Source organism: Carassius auratus, chromosome 29, assembly GCF_003368295.1.
Source record: "Carassius auratus strain Wakin chromosome 29, ASM336829v1, whole genome shotgun sequence".
NCBI lineage: Eukaryota > Metazoa > Chordata > Actinopteri > Cypriniformes > Cyprinidae > Carassius > Carassius auratus.
In genome coordinates, this window is record NC_039271.1 from 13,120,267 (window position 1) to 13,139,977 (window position 19,711).

Genomic DNA, 19,711 nt, shown 5'->3' on the forward strand with positions numbered 1-19,711 from the left:
CAGAAATGAAACAAGGAAAAGGAAAACGATTAATCAAAAAAAATACTTATATCCCCTGCCGATTTCGCTGCACGGTGGAGTCGCACGGTAGAGTTGATGGTCTTTACACTCTTCGGTCTTCACACGAGGAGGGCATAACTGGAAGGCTGCCGCGACCGCTGCCGCGGTATACTAATCTTTTTCAAACCCGACAAAAACGGAAATTGAATTCAGCTGAACGTACTTTACTGTTTATCACAACAAAGGTCTAAGCAAGTGCACAACACTGACAACATATGCGATAGAGTACGAGACCAAACGCGTATATAACGCGTATATAACATATATATATATATATATTAGAGCCCGACCGATATATCGGCCGGCCGATATTATCGGCCGATATGAGCTTATTGCATTTAAATCGGCATCGGCGTTTATAACGGCCGATGGAACATGAGAAACGGAGTCTCATGCTTTACTCATGTTATGAGTGTTGCATAGTTTACCCACCAGAGGGAGCTCTGCAGCTCCAGAGTTGACAACAGCGCCAGAAATCCACTAGCGAAGAAAGCGATCAGCCAAGCCAGCCACGGAGATTTTTTTTCTGTTTTGACGGTGAGTCTGTCGTTCTTCATGTGAAATGATTTAGTTCATACACTGTATATACAATGATGTGGTAGTTCTAGCTAACGGTCCTATCATTATCACTTATAAATATTCTGTAACATCACTTACAGCCACTAATGCATTGCTATATTAGAATCTATATATTAGATTAGCCACGGAGCTAATACCATGTTTATCAGTGGAAGAGTGCGAACGTTAATAAGATGTCAAACTATAACGTTATCGTTTAACTTATTCTAAATATATCTGCAGTGTTTCCCACATAATGACCGGGAACTGTGGCAGGGGGGCAATGACTAGAAGTTATGTACAGCGTGCCTCGAAAAAACAACAGCTGTTATGTTATTGAATGAATTCATTAAAAATAGGTCATTGCACTTACATCAAATCACGATATTGACGAATATCTGTAAGTATTAAGACGGAATAGTCTGTTTAAATATGAATCCTGCATGTTCTGCGTGTCTCTGTTAATGAATGTTGCAGAAGCGCCTCTTCATTCATTAAACACACGTAAGCGCGCATTAAGCTCGCGGTGAATTCAGCGTCCGCTGTCTCACTAAATAAGCACGTGAACACATGAACAACATCTCCAGAACTGCTCTGACAGTCACTTCATGAGCATTTGACCGTTTGATTTAAGTAAAAGCAGCATCACATCACACACACAGAACTGTAAATGTACGCCAACCCGTCAAAATAAAAGTCCAGTTAAAGGCTGTTGTTCAGCAGAATGTACAAAAGCCTATCATAGACTCGATTACTAAAATATTCGATATTTACAGCCTTATGTTATTCTAACGCTTATATAGCTTCCTTTTTAGCAGGCCCCTTAAATGCTTGCTATTAACGTGATTGAAGGTGGTTCTTCTCAAAATTGACAGCGGTGTGTTCATGACACTAACGTTAACCATTCAACTTCGAGTAGGTGCGTCAGAAATGATTAACCAGAGGGGACATGTAAATAAATGTGAGCTGAACAAGCGCTTTTTTTATTTTATTTATTTTAATTTTTTACAGATTGTTTCAAAGCAGCTTTAAAGACATAACCGGAAAATGTTGTAATATTGTTAAATAGAAGTAGGTAATAGGTAATACCTATTGGTTGACAAATAAAAAATATATATATTTCTCATTTTTGCCTATGTAGGAGATCCCTGTTTATTATCATTCTAATTCTAATGATGACACGAGTAATGATACATGGTGATATTATTAATACACATGCTTATTCTTTCTCTGTCTCTTTCTGCCCTACAGATGGCTGAAAAAGGTGAATGCTGTAGCAGCAAAGTGTCGGACTACTTCTGCAAATACTTTAACTTATTTACAGAACACACACAGACTGTTAAAACCAGCTTCAACTGGAAGAAAGTAAAAGTGTTAAATGTTTAAAATCAGACTGTTTTTTTGACCATTAAAAAATATATACTTTTGATGTGCAATTGTTTAGTCATTGAGACTATAATCTAAGGCTTTTTTTTTTTTTACATAATCTCTTCTGGAAAATGGTTTATACAGCCCACATACATAGAACAGGCAGATATTTTGCTATTGAATGTTGTGTAAGTGCAGTATATAGGAAATGGGTCTAATATCCAGTTTATTTTCAAAATCAAAATATCGGCTTATAAATCGGCTCTTTTCGAGTTAATATCGGCATCGGCATCGGCCCCCAAAAATCCATATCGGTCGGGCTCTAATATATATATATATATATATATATATATATATATATATATGTGTGTGTTTTTTTATTAGGGCTTATTGTTTGCCAATTTTGTGAGATTCACCCATATGCGGTATCTATGCTTTGGAATGGTAGCTAATTTTCTGGTGATTTGGAGACATATTGGTATTGTGTAATTTCTTTAGTCTTGTTCCCTTTAGGAATCATTTCATGGAATAATATTGCAGTAACCATGATATTAGGTCTAATCACTCTTCTCTGTGCATTTGCATATTTGCTCTCAGCTACAGCCATAGCAGCACATTTCAAAACATTTTCAAAAGGAAGTGAGGGCATTTCCGTGAAGCTGCTAAGGTCTTTAGTACATTGTGTGGTTGCTAGGCTACTTCCTAGGGCTTTTCTAGGTGGTTTTAGGTTATTACTTAAGTCAAAAGTCTCTGATACCCCAGTCTTTAGAAGTGAAGGTCCCTTCTTTTTTTAGTGCAGTTCAATGTGACTGTTTCATCTGCCAGACGGAAATCGAATAAGTCTGATCACTCAAGAGTAATAAAACACCTCTCATCAACAGCCAATAGGATGTTACAGACCATGTGGAATGAGTTAATTATTTCAGATCCCAAACTCTGAACATTAGCCATAATAATATTGAAGTTATCCTTAGTAAACGGTTAATTTCAGGCTATGGAGAAGGAATAAACATTATATTTGTTGAAATGCTCTCCTGTCTCTGTGGGATCACCTTTTTTTCTCTTTGGGTTTCTCTCTCTTTTTCTCCAGCTGTTGTTTTCAAATTGTGTATAAAGCTCGGAGTGAGAGGTTGATCCCACTTAGTTGCATTGTGGGGAACGTGAGGTATGCATGGAAGCGTTTGACCCACCAGATGTGATTATGGTAGATTCATCTTTCCAATGCAAATAAACGCAGCTGTGAGTTATTTATAGTACTTTTTGAAGCTATGCTATGTGTGTACAGGCACCACTCATCCCTCATAGCATGTAATATCAAGACGGTGTGTCATTTGTGAGGAGTGAATCATCCACACATAGAGTAACTGAGATGGAGAGCATTCAAATTAACCATTTTTCTGCAGAACGGGATTCTCACATTTTAAGTACATTCTTATAAATATTCACAGCTTAACCTGTGAGTCTTTTCTCAACACAAGTGATGAATACAGTGATTCAAATGGAATGGCGAAAATGGAAATGTTAAGGTTTCAGCAGTGGATTAGTCATCCAAGATGGACATAGGTTATAGAGACAGGTTGAGATAGGCATTATTCCTGTGTTGATAGCAAGAGGGCCAACAGGCCTATACAAACTACAGGAAAAAACAACTTCAGAAAACTCGACTTGGATTTTTAAAATGGCCTTATGACGCAATTTAAAATTTTCCTTTCTCTGTGTAATGTTACAAGCTCTTGGTGCATGAAGAAGATCTGTAATGTTCCAAAAAGTAAAGTCTCAAATCCAAATAGATATTCTTTTTCAAAGTTAAGACTCTGCCACACCCCCCTTAAACAGCTCATTCAAACACACCCCCACATGTCTACATCACTATGTGGAAATATTTACGTAATGCCGCCAAAATGTTGACGCAATGCTACGGCAATCTGGTTTTCTGAATTAGCAACTGTAAGTATGTTTTGTTATTAGTTTAAGTATTTGCTATTGAATGTTCCAGTGCGGAGTTTTGCGCGTCGTGTGTGTGTTTGTGTGTGTGTGTGTGTGTGTGTGTGTGTGAGAGAGAGAGAGAGAGAGAGAGTGAGAGAGAGAGAGACAGGGTCACAGTGGAGTCAGCTGTCTTAAACGTCTGTGGCTTGTGTACTGCAAACACATACGAGCTTCAATACTGTGTCTGTCACACAACACTGTTCTCCTTTCAGGCTTGAACCAATGGTAAAACTAAGGACATTATTAACTGTCAATACATTTATTTTGAAAGATGAAGCTTACGATAATGGAAAAAGGCATTTCCGACGAGTGCTTGCGGTGTTCGGCCAATCAAAATGCACTGGGTGTTGGTCAATCAGAGAAGACTGTGTAGGGACTTTGTAGAAAACAACGCACTTGAGAGAGGCGGGGCATACAATAATGTACAGTATTTGAAAAATAATGTTTTTTTTTGTTTTGTTTTGTTTTTTTACATTAAAGCATGTCAACATACACCAAATACACAAAATAATGATCTTTTAAAAAAGCATCACATGACTCCTTTAAAACATGACTCAAAGACATGCTTGTTTTATAGGTGTATGTATACATGTGTGTTGATTATTATTGTAAAATGAAACCACAGCAAACTATTGGTTTAAAAGCATTATGATGAGTTAAAATAAAACACAGCAATGTAAAGAATAAAAGAATAAAATGAAAACTAGTGGTTGAAAGGCTTAAAAATATATATATTTTATTTAGTAATATTTTATTAAACTATTTAATTGCTAAAATATAATTATTAGATTAATTTAATCATTATAAAATAGTTCTATAATATAATGCATATGTAAATTTTTACATTTTTGATTACAAGGTCAATGGTTTATTTCCCATGGAATGCAGGAACTGCATCAAAGGTATACCTTGAATGGATTGTATGTCGCTTTGGTTGTGATAAATACATAAATGTACAAAGTAAATGTATTATTGTTGTTATTGATAATAAAATGCTTTATTTTTCACTTTTACTTTTCTTATTTTTAATATAATAATAGTTTTAATTACTAAAAAGGATGGAGGAAAAAACTGAAATGTTAAATAAATAGGAAAGTAGTTCATAAATGAAAAGTAATTTAAAATGTAAAAAGATAACCCTGGTGTGTGTAAGAGAGAGAGAGGCATTTTTTTTAAATGTAGAGAACCTTTGACTTTAGAGATTAAACATTTACATTAGCTAAGAGTCCTTGACGGTTGTGCTTACTGTGTTATCTGAATAGGGAACTTTTCATCTCATATAGTAGACTCTCTCAAGCTCAGCTCGTGTCCTCTATAACTCTCACTCATCCCTCATCAGAGCAGGAGGTGAATCCAAATCTGGAGACTTGTTCTGCTCGTGCTAATTAACATTACACGCGGACCAGGAGCTAGCTGTGTGCAATGCACGATGCACTGAAAACACACACACACACACACTTACACAGTCAAGGGAGTGTTGCAGATTTACAGTAGGCACTAGAGAACCTGACCCCACCGTAATTAAAGCTGAATCCTTCATTATATCCTCCAGTATATCAGCCAAGGAGGATGTAATGAAGCATACAGGGAATGTAAGCAGGGCTGAACACCTGAACCCACACCATATGGACAACTGCAGGCCTCGTTAGCATACTTTTAGATCAAAAACACATTTACAGAAATACATTCACAGTCTCCCCAAGAGTTTTATTAAGTTTCCGATTAACATAGAAGAACCATGGTATTTTTTTTTTCTCCCCACATGGTTGTCTTGTTCTTTTGAAGTACATACCAAATGTAAATATACATATTCATTTCCTAAAGTATATATCTAAGTACCATCAGTGACCACCAATGCACTATGGTGCTTTCACAGTGCTACTTAAACAGAATTTGCAATTATTTTCCCTTCCCTATTGTGACAAATGAAACCGCTTCTCAGACAACAACAACAACAAAAAGTAGGTCAGGACTTGATGGGTAATTGGATTGTTATTTTCACATAACATCTGAGTTTAAGATGTAGTTGCAAGGTGGATGGGAAGTTAATGTTTTTGATTTAAAGATTGTATAGGTACATGAATAAAACTAAAAAATAAATAAAAATGACGTGCTTGATGTGGATAAATCATTTTTTAATAAATGATTATACATTTCGTAATTCAAATATTAATTATACAATGTATTTTGATTTCATAGTTTGTTTGTTATGTTTGAAACAATCATTTCAGATCTGCTTTAAACCCTGTTTAACCCTTTCTCATGTGAATTAAAGGGAGTTCGCCAAGAAATTAAATATGAAAACTGTCCCTCATGTCATTCTATTTAACTCTTTTCTCCAAACAGAGAATTTGATTCTTGTGCTTGATTCAAACTGTTTTAAAGTCAAATTATAGTTTTGTGTGGCAAATAGATCAAAGGTTAACTAGTTAATCCACTGAAATTGTGCTGCCTTCAGTAGTTTCCCTATCATATTTGCCACCTTGCATAAGTGTAATCATTAGTTGTCATGTTTTGTCACTCAATGAAGTGCGAAACCTGTTGTCTGAAGCCATTTTTGATTTGAGTGCTACAGAGGAGGGTTTTTCTTAATGATTCTGCTTCAGTGTTTGAGACAGCATTTGGTTTTAAAGTGACATGAGGTAATTAAATAATGGTTGGATGTTCATTTTAACTGAATTATCCCCTTCAACAGAGTTTGGATTGAGGGCTGCATTCTTTGACACATAAGCCAGCGCATTCATTTTAATTAGCACCCATTGTCTATAATAAAGACTTTTTCTCTGCCCAGTCTATGCTTTCTAATTGAGTGCTTCTTGGATTAATTGGGTTAAACGCACTGCCTCCATTAAACCTTTATAACTCGTACGGAGGACACCCCCCTCCTTATTTATTATTTAGCAAGGTCTCTCATGGCTAGAAGTGGGGCATGGATGAACGAAGCTGGGGAAACACACTCTCGCTGCCCTGCTGCCTGCGAAGAAAATGCAAAACTTTTTAAATTAGTCTAATAAATCAAGACTGCACGTTCGGCCGTCATCTGACATGCTACTCTACCCACAGTCACACAGCCACGTTCTCCCCCCTTAACTTCTCAAAAACTGCTGCCTCCTCAAAACACCGCTAATATCTCTGCTGTGTGAGAATCAGCTGAGAGGTTTGTGCATGTGTCTTCCCATATGTGCTAATTAACCGTTTAGCAGACTGGATGCTGGTGGGTTAGCCAATTAAATAGAGCATTTAAACCACACCCCTTTTGGAAATCTTCCATTAAATTACCCCTGTGCCTCTTACACGTATACAAACATATGTTCACACGCTAACGCTGCTCTGTTAGAGTTGGCATCATGCTAATTAGCAGCATGCAGGCTTAGGGTTGCTTGAATGTAGATTTCCACTACATGTTTTAAACGCGCCCTCTCTCCTACATTTATCCTTGTCTTTTCATTTAATACAAGGAAAATATTCTGATGCCAGCATACAGTTATCATAAAAACCCCAATGACGATGGAGGAGGGGGCGAAAATGAGCAACTTAAGACGGGCCCATTAGTTGGCTTCTTGTAACAGCTTTCCTGGAGGGATGTTTGGTGTTTGTTGCACATTACAGCTCTTGCTTTTTTTTCCCTCCCTCTTTGCACTCCTATAAAATTTTTCATGCCTGACTGTGGGGCCATTCCGTCACATTTCCGTACCCCGGCAAACCCCACACCTCAGCGATTACACTGATTGCTCTGTTGTTGGGAGAAACGAATGCAATGGTACAGCTGAAAAAAGTAAATATCTGTAGTGGACATTCTGATTAGAAAGGCCTTTCAAGCCTTTTTGATGTATTAAAACCTTACTGGTTTTTGGTTGATTTGAGAGCTTGCTTGGGTCACACGTACCCCTCAAGCGAGATCTAGAGCGGTGAGGATTTGTGGGTCTTAATCGAATTTTATTTCTGTTTTTGCAGCAGATCCTAGGCCCTGCAAATCTCAATGAGCATTGGCTGTCAACAAATTAATGTAATTTAGTATGTGCTGGAAATGTTATTCTTTTCCTCGCCAGTGCCATCAGGGCTTCATTGTTGAAGAAACGATGTTGGCAGAGGCCGGTCGCAAGTTAATGCTTCTCCTTTTCAAATCGTCCCGTTATAGTATAAATTATGTAATCACACCATCAGGATTCTGCTTGCTATTCTGGCGCTCTCCAAACATGGAGCCAAATCAGGAAACGCTAGCCCAGAATTTACTGACTTTGCTGGGAAGTGTGATGGATTGCATGGAGATGTTCACCTTTTTGTCATCCTCATCTGTGCAGGTACTAAGCTTGAGAGCCTGATGGAGAGCATGCGAGGAGAGATAGCTGCCCAGCCTCCGGTAGAAGGATCCTATTCCCCGCGCAGAGGGGATTTCTGCATTGCGAAATTTGGTGACGGAGAATGGTAAGAGCCAAAAAATCTTTTAATGACATCTGCTATAAAAGCTGAGTTTCCTGGTTTCACCAATAGACTTTTTAAATTATTTATTTGTCTTATTTTATGCCAGATTGGATTAAAAATTATAAAGAAAGAATTGGAGGAAAAAATCTCTAATATTGGAATATTAACCCTCAAAGACTGAGAATAACTGTTATTCTTTAATGTTTAATAACTTTTGAACCACTAATCCAATCTGATTGCTTTAAAAAGTGATTCTCCACTTTTCGGAGATATACTTTTTATCATTACCATTTATTTACTCATTTAAATATCAAATCCATTGATATCCTTTCATTTCTCTGAGCCAAACAGAAATGATTGTTGACGCTTAGTCCCACCCCCGAGCCCAGATTGGTTCAAACTGTCCCATATTAAACCAATAATTAGTCTTTTGAACTACTACTTAACATATTGTTTTGGAAAATGAACGAAAACAAAGTGAAAGTCTGTTGTTGAGTGCATGAATACAAACATACAAAAAAGCACAAAAACACTCAACAGAGTACTTTGACATAAAACAAATCAAAACCAAGGATGAAACAGTGGTACATATCTGATAAAGCACTGGGATTTATGTCTTGGGTCGCTAGGCGATGTCCCGGTAAAATCGATTCGGACACAGATTACAGCCAGCGGATCGATCATTTTTATTATGTTTTTTATGTATACTAAGTAAATCATTATATAATTATACAGTTCATAAAGATAGTTTGCACAATTTTTTTCTGTTGCACTCTGAATATTTCTCGCTAATTTTGTGTGCAGTTTGTGAATCATTTGCACTGTTTTTGCACTGTATCGTTGAAGACAATTTGTGCAATAGTTTTTACTATATGCTGCATAGTTTGTGTTTATTGTTCATACTCAGATTGAAAATATATTTCTCAGAAGAAGAAAAAAATAGTTTTGTTTGGTTTTGTTATCATATAACACTCTTTCCGTTTTTTCCCATTTTTCCCACTCCGTTTACCCATTAAAATGTTTTTGGAGACATCTCTCTTGTTAGTTAACGAAATAGGCCTGTTTTTCACTTAAAAGCGTAATTGAATGATAAGAATAAAAGCAAAAAGGAGCCATTTTGTCTTTACAGGAATTAAACCATATTTATTGTTGAAATAGTTTTATAGTGAGCCATCTGTTGGTTATTGGTATTTTTCAGTTTACTTCCATTTTTTTATTGGGGTAATCTGCCCTACAGTAGATTGCAGGACATTGGACTGTTTTAATGAGTTCTTTGTTCTTTAGTTTGGAAGCTTCTATTTTCCTCATATAGACTCTGAACTGGCTGCATTCTCACTGGGACGAGTCATTACTCAAGCATATCATGGTGTTTTGGTTGATGTCGTCTTGCTCTGTTAAAAGCTCGTTTGAACTCCACCCAACAACCATCCTAGAATTTCTCCTTTAACTGCTTACAAGTTTTTCTTTTCAAGTCGTTCATGCCTTCAAGTGGGGAATTTTTTTTTTTCTTACCATGCTGTCATGTTTATGCTGCTAACAGGCACTTTCTCTGCATCTCAGTTGGCTCTGGGGGCCGTGTTTTCCCACAATACATCAGGACTATGCCATTCTGTAGTGTAAGAGCTCATTAAGTCGGTGCAGGGAGGGAGGAGACAAATCAGTCTGGAACCAGCAGAAAGACGTATTTGAGAGCAGGGGTCCCTGGATCAGGCGCTGGTTTTTGGATTATTGAGGTGTTTTAGCATAAGTAGATGGTCTGGAGTGGGCAGGAGTCTCGAGTGGGTTGGAATGTCTCAGTTTGAGTAGATAAAAACAGAAACTCTTCTCTGACTTTTTCTCTTGTGTTTGAGGTGTCATGCAGATCTTTGTACTGCTCACTATGAATATGAGAGCCTTCTTACACTTTCAGATACAGGGTTATGAATACAAGATCAACTCTCTCCTCTGACCCATAAAAGATCCATCTGTACTGTACAGTAAGGGGCACTAAACTAGTGTTTAGGTCACTTATACCTCAGTACTGGTATCTGTTGCCCGGTGTGGTGCCTTTCACTCATTTCCATGAAGAAAACGCAGTTTGAAGCCAGAAAGTCAGTACAAACTTCGATACCAAAGTACAATGTGGTTGCAAAGCCTAACTTTTTGTTCAGACGTTCTACATCCAGTGCTTCTTTTTCTCTGATCAGTGACTGAAATTGACACTTTCCCCTTTGTCTTTCTCTCTCTCCGTAGGTACAGAGCTCGCATCGAGAAAGTTGAATCTCCAGCAAAGGTTCATGTTTACTACATCGACTATGGAAATGTGAGTATCTGCTTGGCGAGAGGTTGACACGTAATCTGGATGTAGCACTGCACTTCCAGAGTAGAGCGTCTCTTTAGAAAGCCGCTGACTGATGAATGTTCTGAATTGTTTAAAATACTTCATGTGCTTTCAGAAGCCAGCAATAAATCCACCAGTCACACAATTCCTCTCCATAAATCTAAAATACATGCATTTTTGCGAGGAAAATAATGTTAGAATGCTTAAAAGTAGCTTGAAAGGGTGCAGTACCCAGCATGCTTTGCTGTTTTTGTGCCAGAGTCGGAAGGCTCCATGCCAGCACAAGAGAAAATATGCAGGTGGTGATGTGATATAACATTTTTAACACTACAGGTCTTTTCTCTCATCTCTGTATACCCTGTGCCTTCCTCTTTCTTCTCTTTTCACAGACTATCCACCTCATTCTTTGATTCTCTTTGCCCGCATCTCTTTGCTCTGCTTATCTTAACCCTTGGTGCAAGAGCATTGTGCTGAATCTGATATCATTGTTTATTGCCTTTCATATCACTCTGATTCACTGGACGCTGTGTTTTGAGGGACATATCTTTATTTTAATGCCCGATCAGAAGTTTATGGCTTAAAGTCCTCTCTTTTTTGGGGGGGTCTTTGGTTTAAGTGTTATAACTTACGTTTAAGTGTTGTGCCTCAGTTTAAAAGAATCTGCTTTAATATACAGTACAGCATTTGGACACTTAAGTTTCTGAATGAACTTGTCACTTTTTGTGAAGTACTTTCAGTTAGATGATTAAATGTCACCTGGTTTATCTTACTTAATGCAATGGCATTCACGCATTGTCTCCAAATACTTCTGTCCACTGTGTTCTTAAAGTGTGTTCCTGACTCTCTTCCTCTGGAAATTTGCTGTATAACCCCCCACGTAGAACAAGCCAATTTTTTTGCTTTGTACTTCCATCTGTCTTGGGTCTGTTTTTCCTTTTTCTTGTCTCTGTCCGCCTGTATTTTTCATTTTCAATGCTGAAAAGAGCCTTTGCGGTGTGTCATTGCTGACTCTTTAGCCTGCTGCATTCACATGTTCTGCGTTAAAGACACATGACCACAGTGCTCATCTGCGACCCAGTAGAGAGAGTGTGTGTCTCTCACATTCTGTTGCTGGCTTTGAGTGTGGCATGTGGAGGAGTTAAGCGTTATCCTTGACTTTGCTTTTATCTGTTGTGCTGTACTCACACCTCCTCCGTTTAATGAGGACCTTGTACAGGCAGTCAGTGTATAAAAGAGGTATGAAGTCTGTTTTATAACACAGCAATGTGACGATCTCTCTTGTCGTTTCAGAGGGAGATATTATCCTCCACACGTCTTGCAGCTCTTCCCCCAGCCTTCAGCACACGTACACTTCCTCCACAGGCTACAGAATACGCATTTGCCTTCATTCAGGTCCCACAGGATGTAAGTTCTTGCACATTCATATGCACACCCATGTGATTCATCACACAACATGGCCTTCAAACAGGTCCTGTAGGACATATCGAGTTAGGGGTGTGCGATATCACAAATGTTTGATCATGGATGATTAAAATGTCTCCATGATTTGCTTTTGAAATGATATCGTAGTATTGTGCTACAACATACATTTTATCAGTTGCAGTTCTGGTCCCTCTGTCTCAATATACTGTACAACGCAACATACATTTACTTCAAATGTTATTTCAGCGGTAGAGAGTTACACTCACGGGACACTGCATTTATTTGCAATCACATAAGTACATTATTTGCATGTGCTTTTAAGCCTTGCCGGTTAAACACTTCATTTGTGTGCTGTTCTGACATGCACTTTTTCTGAGCGTGTACATCTGATGCACGCACACTAAAATGCCTGTCAAACAGCACCTGATTTTTTTTATCTTTTGTGCCTGATTATGGTAATACTGTCAAAAATACACAAGGTTTACATATAAACACAACTGGTTATGTCTAAATTGAATGTAAACAATTGAGAGAAAAACAAAAGCGTGGCTGTATATTAGATGCGTTCAGGTTTTAAGGTGGCAACAAACTAATAAAACAAAAAATGCTGCCACTTGTCATTAATTAAAAGGATAGTTCACTTTTTTTATTATTATTCAGTTAGTATTTACTCACTCTCATGCTGTCCCAAATCTGTATTAATTTCTTTCTTGTGCTAAACACATGAGAAGATATTTTGAAGGATGTGGGTAAACAAACAGATGTTTGTCCCCGTTGACTTTGAGAATATATAAATATATACTATGGATGTCACTGGGGACCAGCAACTGTTAGGTTACCCACATTCTTCAAAATAACTTTTTTGTTTCTTTTGAAGAAAGAAATTTATAATAATAATAATAATTCTTTACATTCTTTATTCAGGTTTAAAACAACTCGAGAGTGAGTAAATGATGGCAGAATTTTAATTTTGGGGTGAATTATCCCTTTAATGTTATTAGAACAACAACACACAAAAAGAAACATCACTCACTGCTCTTAACTGAAGAACTTTGAGTTGCTTTAATAAGAAGCAGTGTATAATTTATTTGAACCCGTTTTATTTGTATACTATCTGTATTTTAAATGTTGATATTTATTCTTATTTTTTAACTAAAGTATCGTAATAGAAACAATTATTGTGATTTTCCTGAAAAACAAAATCATGATTTATTTTTCCATATAGCCCACCCCTACATAGAGTATGTGCGCACATCTAGAGAAACATCCAGCTTATAAAAGACTGGAATTATGAGTCATTCTAGTTTAGCTGTTTCTACTATGGTTGGAATGGCATCCTAACCGTATTACTGAGCATTTCCGCAAAGTATGCTGATTTCCTGCATTGAGTAGCCATACACTACATTTTCCCAAAGTGTAAAGTATACAACAAAAGCAAACTACATTGCATGAATATATATATATATATATATATATATATATATATATATATATATATATATATATATATATATATATATATATATATATATATATATATATATATATATATGTTTTTTGGAAACTGGACACCACTAGCTGAAATATGCCTTTAGTGCGGTCATGTGATGTAACAAATATAGTATACTGCAATTCTTTTTTTTGGGGGGGGGGGGTTGTTTTAATTGTTATACTCTGTGTTTACTTAGCAGTAAGCAGCATGATAGAATTCTAATATTCTAGTTCAAGCTTATTTGTTAGTTGCATGTTGCTCAATTGTGACAAAATGCATGTGAAAGGAAGCACACCTGGTCTGTGTGCGGAGCTTGATTGTGTGTGTAGGTGTGTGTGTGTGTCATTGTGCCACCTGCCCTGTTAATACTACTGTTGTTTTGTGATCTTGTCCATCTTTTGAAGTAAGCGCATTGTTCTCTCTATCTCTGCCTCTTTCTATCGTTCTGGATGGCCTCTGTATCTCGTACCCCTACCTTAACTCCCCCCAAGGGAAACATGCTCTGAGGTTGCCATGGAGACTGTGTGTTGGCTCACAAGAGCGAGTGTGTGTGTGTGTGAGAGAGAGAGAGAGAGAGCGCGAGAAAGATCAGATCTGTATCTCTCACCTCATGCGTCAAACATTTGTGAAACATTGTGTTGGTGTAGAGGTATTTTGATCCGTTTTTTTTTTGTTTGCAAATCTGCATTTATTGTTATCACAGAGGGTGTGTGTAAATTTGATGAATTTAAACGTTCAAGTCTGATTGGCTCAGAGCGCACATTTAGGACTTTGAAATGTCTATCAATAGTGTGTATAACTTTAGCAATTTTTAGAAATGTGACATGTTCTTATGATAACCTCACCCACAGGAAGAGGCTCGGACTGACGCCGTGGACAGTGTGGTCAGGGACATTCAAAACACACAGTGTCTGCTGAATGTTGAATACAGTGGTATTGCCTGCCCGCACGTCACGCTGCAGTTTGCTGACTCAAAAGACGATGTAGGTCTGGGTCTGGTGAAAGAAGGACTTGTAATGGTGGACGTACGGAAAGAGAAGCACCTCCAGAAAATGGTAAGTGACAAACGTGCATACATCTAAATACAAGAACCCAAATAGTGAGTGTGGAGCCACTGATCAGATAGCTTGAGCCAGAGGTGGCGGTAGCTTTAAGTGGGATCTGTAATCTTTGTGCCCTGAAATGCACCTCACTGGGGCCTCTGACTGCAGCCAGTTTGTATCATCATGAAGCACTGACCATTTGTTCTCTCTATCCTTCTCACTCTCACTTCGTCTCTTTCTCCTTTCCTGTTATGTAATGCTTGTGCCAATTCTTGAAACTTGCTGCATTCATTTGTGACATTGTGTCAAGTGCAAACGAACACACTGCCGCTCACACAAGAGCTTAAAGGCCTTCATTCGATAGTATGAGCATTTAGATCTCTTTATATGAAAGCTGTTTTCACTGTCAGAGATTAGCTTATTCTAGGCCATCATGATTAGAGGAAAATAACATTTTCTAATCAAAATTGATTGAAAATGCTTTTTTGTTTGTTTTTGTTTATTTTTTTAAAGGTGCGCTAAAATTTTGATTATGTATTGTTGTTAAAATACTACTATTATTGTAATATTTCACTGTAAAAGAAATAATTGTATTCATTCAGTGCTCCTGTGAAATTACAATACTAATACTATAACTACAACTTCAATAAATCACACAGCCCGTTAAGCACACATTTGTACCCACCCTTTGATTAACTATTTATCCTATGGTCTTCTGCCGCCCTGACGTAATTAGTTTTTACTCCTGAATCAAGCCACACAGGTTTGTTCTTGGCAGTCTGCTTGTGATGAACTTTTGTTGTAGACTCGGAGCATATGGAGGGTGTTTGTGACAGCCACTTCAGGTCCACCGTTTCCCTGTTCCCATAGGAATACTAGTGTTCTGGTTCACTCGTCCCTGTCTCTCCCTCGTGCTCTCTTTTTTCATTTTCTGATGCGCTAACAGGTAGTTTGAGGTGCTTGTGTAGAGCTGTGCTGTCTGACTTCAGTGGCACTCACTTCTGCTCCTGTTTCACACTCACATAGTTAGGACACATTTTTGCTGAGGCATACTGTACCTCAAATACTGTACACACATGCTTTAGTTCAGCATTACAGCTCAATGTACGTACATTTCTAGATTGATTTTCACTCTAAAGTGTTTGAGCATCCCGACCAGCCTAACACCTCAACATTGGCTCAACCATGAGTTTATGAGTGGGATCCGTTTGTCTGAACAATGGCAGATAGTGTTCAGCAAAATGATCATTATTTTGCCATTTCATTCGGTGATGCTTGTGGTACAGAAATTACTAAACATCTTTATATTCCATCATCTGAAGATTGTAATATATTTTTCAAAAACATATACCATGCCTCTTTTTCTGGCCATTAAAGCACCCTTGCCTGTTTATTCATGTGTAATAACCATCTTATTACACTGTTATTACATGCATTATTAGTAAATGTACATGGTGGGCACATCCTGAATGCCAGATCGAGTCCACAGTCCGTCTGGCATGAGATGTCCATTTTTAGGGACAGTACTGGCACTTTAGTATGGTTTGGTGGCACCATGCCATTTGTCTTTCCTTTCTGCTTCTGCTTTCACCCTTGGCTTTTTTATAAAGATTCTCTCATCTCACTCTCTCTTTCATTCATTATCTCTCCCACTCACGCTCTCTTTCTCTGTCCTTCTCTCTCCTTCATCTTTTCTTGTGGCTGGTTTGGCCTCCAGTGCAGCACGCCATGTGCAGGAGGATGTAGTTTGGAAATTTGCATGTATTTGCATGTCGGTGGAAGCGGCGTGATAAAGAATTAAAGACAAATCAGTGGATCAAACCTTTCATTCCTTTGTAAATTAGCTTTGATTTTAAACACTGTTAATAAACAGTGATTATTTACACTGCCTTCATAATACAAAGTGCCATCCCACCTGCAACCCCCCCGCCCCATTCTTGTGTCTTTCTTTTGATATTTTATTCCTTTTAAACACATTGTTCTCTGTGATCCCCAACCCCCCCCCCCCCCCCATGTCCTCTCTGCTGCTGAAGGGTATCTGCCATGCTTGACACCTGACTTCCTACTATCAGCAAATCTTTACTCTGCTGAATATTCTAGAACAGAGTCCACTCGTCCGTCAGTGCGTCACATTCACTGTGGTCTAGTGCAAAAAAAAAAAACAAGTCCTTGAATATCTGTATAAGGCGAATGAAAGAGGGAAAATAAATCTTTAGAGTGAAAGTAGGAGTCAGATATAGGATGTCTCTCTGACAGAGTAAGAGTACGAGAGAGTGACAGATAATGCCAACCGGTTTACTTTCTCTCCATCTGCACACAGATAACGCAGGCCTTTCCGATAAGTGTGCATGAGCTTCATCAGTTCTCGGGATCGATAGTCGAAATCAATGTGTCATTTCCCTCCCTGTATTTGTCAAACACTGCTCTTTCTTATTCGTGTGTCAGTCTGTCTCTCTTTCACTGATGTTCTTCCTCATCCTGGCAGGCTAGATGAGATGTCTAATAAAAACCTGGTGTGTTGCCTACCTATACATTTTATGGCATCATATGTGGGCTTCACATGCAAAGGTTTTGTTCCAACGCCGTGCTGCCTTATTAGATGCCTTTTTTCTGTCAAATTCTGAAGCAAGAATGCAGTGCAAAGTCCAAGATGACAGATAAGTCAAGAGAAATAATTATACATTATTATATACATTATTCATGATTATTTTCTTTTCTTTTATGTAAAGCACTTTGAATTACCATTGTGTACAAAATGTTATGGTAATAATAATGTATAGTATGGCTTTATGGTAGCTACTGTAGTCCATAAACACATTTATTTAGTAATAAATGTTGTGTTGCTGTATAATGACCTATCCTTGGAGACATTAATTAAAGTATGAAAGTTGTTGTGATCTCAGATGTTTTACAAACCTATGGTGCTATATTGATGGCTTGATGAAACTATAGCACTGTCAATATCTTCTTACCGTCATATTCTGGTGATATTGAGTTGTACAATATAGATAATAAAGCCCAAGGGAGGTGTAGTATTTCTATAACGTTGGTTATGTGATGAAATTGTCCTGTGAGAATTGTAGCTTTTTAGCATTTTATGGAATGTTGTCTTTTTAAAATAGTGGTTTCAATTTCTGTTACTCTCCTGTTTTATACCTTAAACATGTCTTTAATTTGCTCAACTAATTGGTCTTAAGGAACCCAAGTATAATTTGTTTATCTGACTCTAGTCAGGTACATGTTGGCTTGCAATCAGGCACTTATAGGCTACCCATGTCCAGTCTTATCCCATCTTGCCTCGCTCCTGACAGCTCCATTAACCAGTAGAAGTTAGCTAAGCTTAGAATGGGGAATTTTCTGCTCCTCTACTATCAAACACACACTCTTCCACACAAAAGGGCCAGGACACATGCTGAATGACACGCATCACTGCCTAAAAACCCCATTTCATTCCAGTGCCCTGTGGATTGAATTGGGTTGATTTGGGACAGAGAAGCCATTTCAGCTCTGGCGTCTTTCTGTTGTTTAATCTCTGTACTGAGATGATCAAAGTCCAAACTGTTCTCTTCGAATGCTGTGCAGCTGTGTCCATGAACGCTTCGATTTTCAGGCTGCCTGCATTACTGAATATTATGGAGTATTTCTAAGAACACCACAAATCTGATCACTGTCCCATCATTTGATGCCGAGAGACGGTCACAGACAGCATGTGATCCTCAATTCAGTTCTTTTCTGCAGAATATTGAAATTCAGAGGTCAAATACAGAAAAATTTAAAAACTGCCTGTATTGGCAACTATTCATGTTTGTATATCAGTTTTTTGAATCTGTGCATTCGGTCTTTAAGTGACAGCAGCCTCATAATACCAGCTGCTGTCTTTCATGTTAATAGAAAAAAGGAAATCACTGCTCTTTACCGAAAGATTTTTTATAGTTTTAATAAGAAAAAGTGTGAATATAAAAAAAATAATTGTGATATTGTGATATATTGTTACAAAAAAATAAAGACGAAAATGCGAAAACATTTTGTTCATATTACACCTATCATAACATGATACAATATGCATGGCGGTACACTTTTGACTAAATGTGTCACAATTAGAGCTGGGCGATATATCGAATATTAGCGATAGTATCGGAATAATTTTGACGACTATGTCAAATTTGAATATATCGGGAATATTGAATATTTCAATAATTCAAGCATACTTTCCCAAAAGAACGTGCCGAATCTCCAAAAAAGGAACCTGTAACTGCGCTACGCCCCTCTACTACGAGAGCTTAATGATAGCGGTTGCCAGATAACAAGAGTTTAAATCTCTGAATCAGAGCTCCACTGTTACAAGGATACATTTTCTGCCCGTGTTTGCTTATTTTAAGCAAGCTGGCAACCATGCGCACATGCTCATCCTCATTGCGGAAGAGCCGCCGACGATAATCTGAAAACACTAACAAGCTGGAATTGAGCGATCTAATGCAAGTGTCGTTCAGCCGGTCTGTGTTCTGTCGTGAAATCTCAACTGTATTGTTTGCATTTGTGATTGCAAAATAAATGCACTTACTCGACCGCTGATGTTTGAATAGAGAAACATATGGCCAATTGGAATTACTATTGGGGAATTTCACTGATATGTTTACCAGTTTCCATAATATAGACAGAGACAATGCAAAAGTCTTTGCTATTCATTTATATATATTTATATATAAGAAATAGCTATGTGCTTCAGCAACTAGCACCTCATGCTACAGAGCTTCTCTTAAAACCGCAGACAGTTGACAGACTTGTGTTCTTAGCTTAAAAACTTATTAAAAAATTAAAATAAAATACTTATCTTAGTTGCATAGTGTAAATTGTGAATTGCATGCACTAAAAAGTTGACAGAATCCACTTTCTGTACTTAATTTGCACTGCTTCCCTTACATATAGGCCTACATTTATTCATTTAATAAAAAGCAGTAAGTGATCTCTTGGTCTAGATTTTTTTAACTGCTTAAATAAGCTGTTTAATCTAAATTGTTTTTTTTGTGTGTGTTTTTTTTT

At 37.6% G+C, this 19,711-nt stretch overlaps 1 protein-coding gene across 1 annotated transcript in view; it reads left to right on the forward strand.

The window, feature by feature from the left end:
- snd1 (staphylococcal nuclease and tudor domain containing 1) overlaps positions 1–19,711 on the forward strand; it is a 158,907-nt gene that overhangs the window by 135,118 nt on the left and 4,078 nt on the right. The window contains exons 19-22 of the mRNA XM_026209660.1: positions 8,274–8,397; positions 10,627–10,696; positions 12,005–12,118; positions 14,480–14,683. Of these exons, the coding sequence (XP_026065445.1) occupies positions 8,274–8,397; positions 10,627–10,696; positions 12,005–12,118; positions 14,480–14,683 (512 nt within the window). The remainder of the gene's footprint in view (positions 1–8,273; positions 8,398–10,626; positions 10,697–12,004; positions 12,119–14,479; positions 14,684–19,711) is intronic.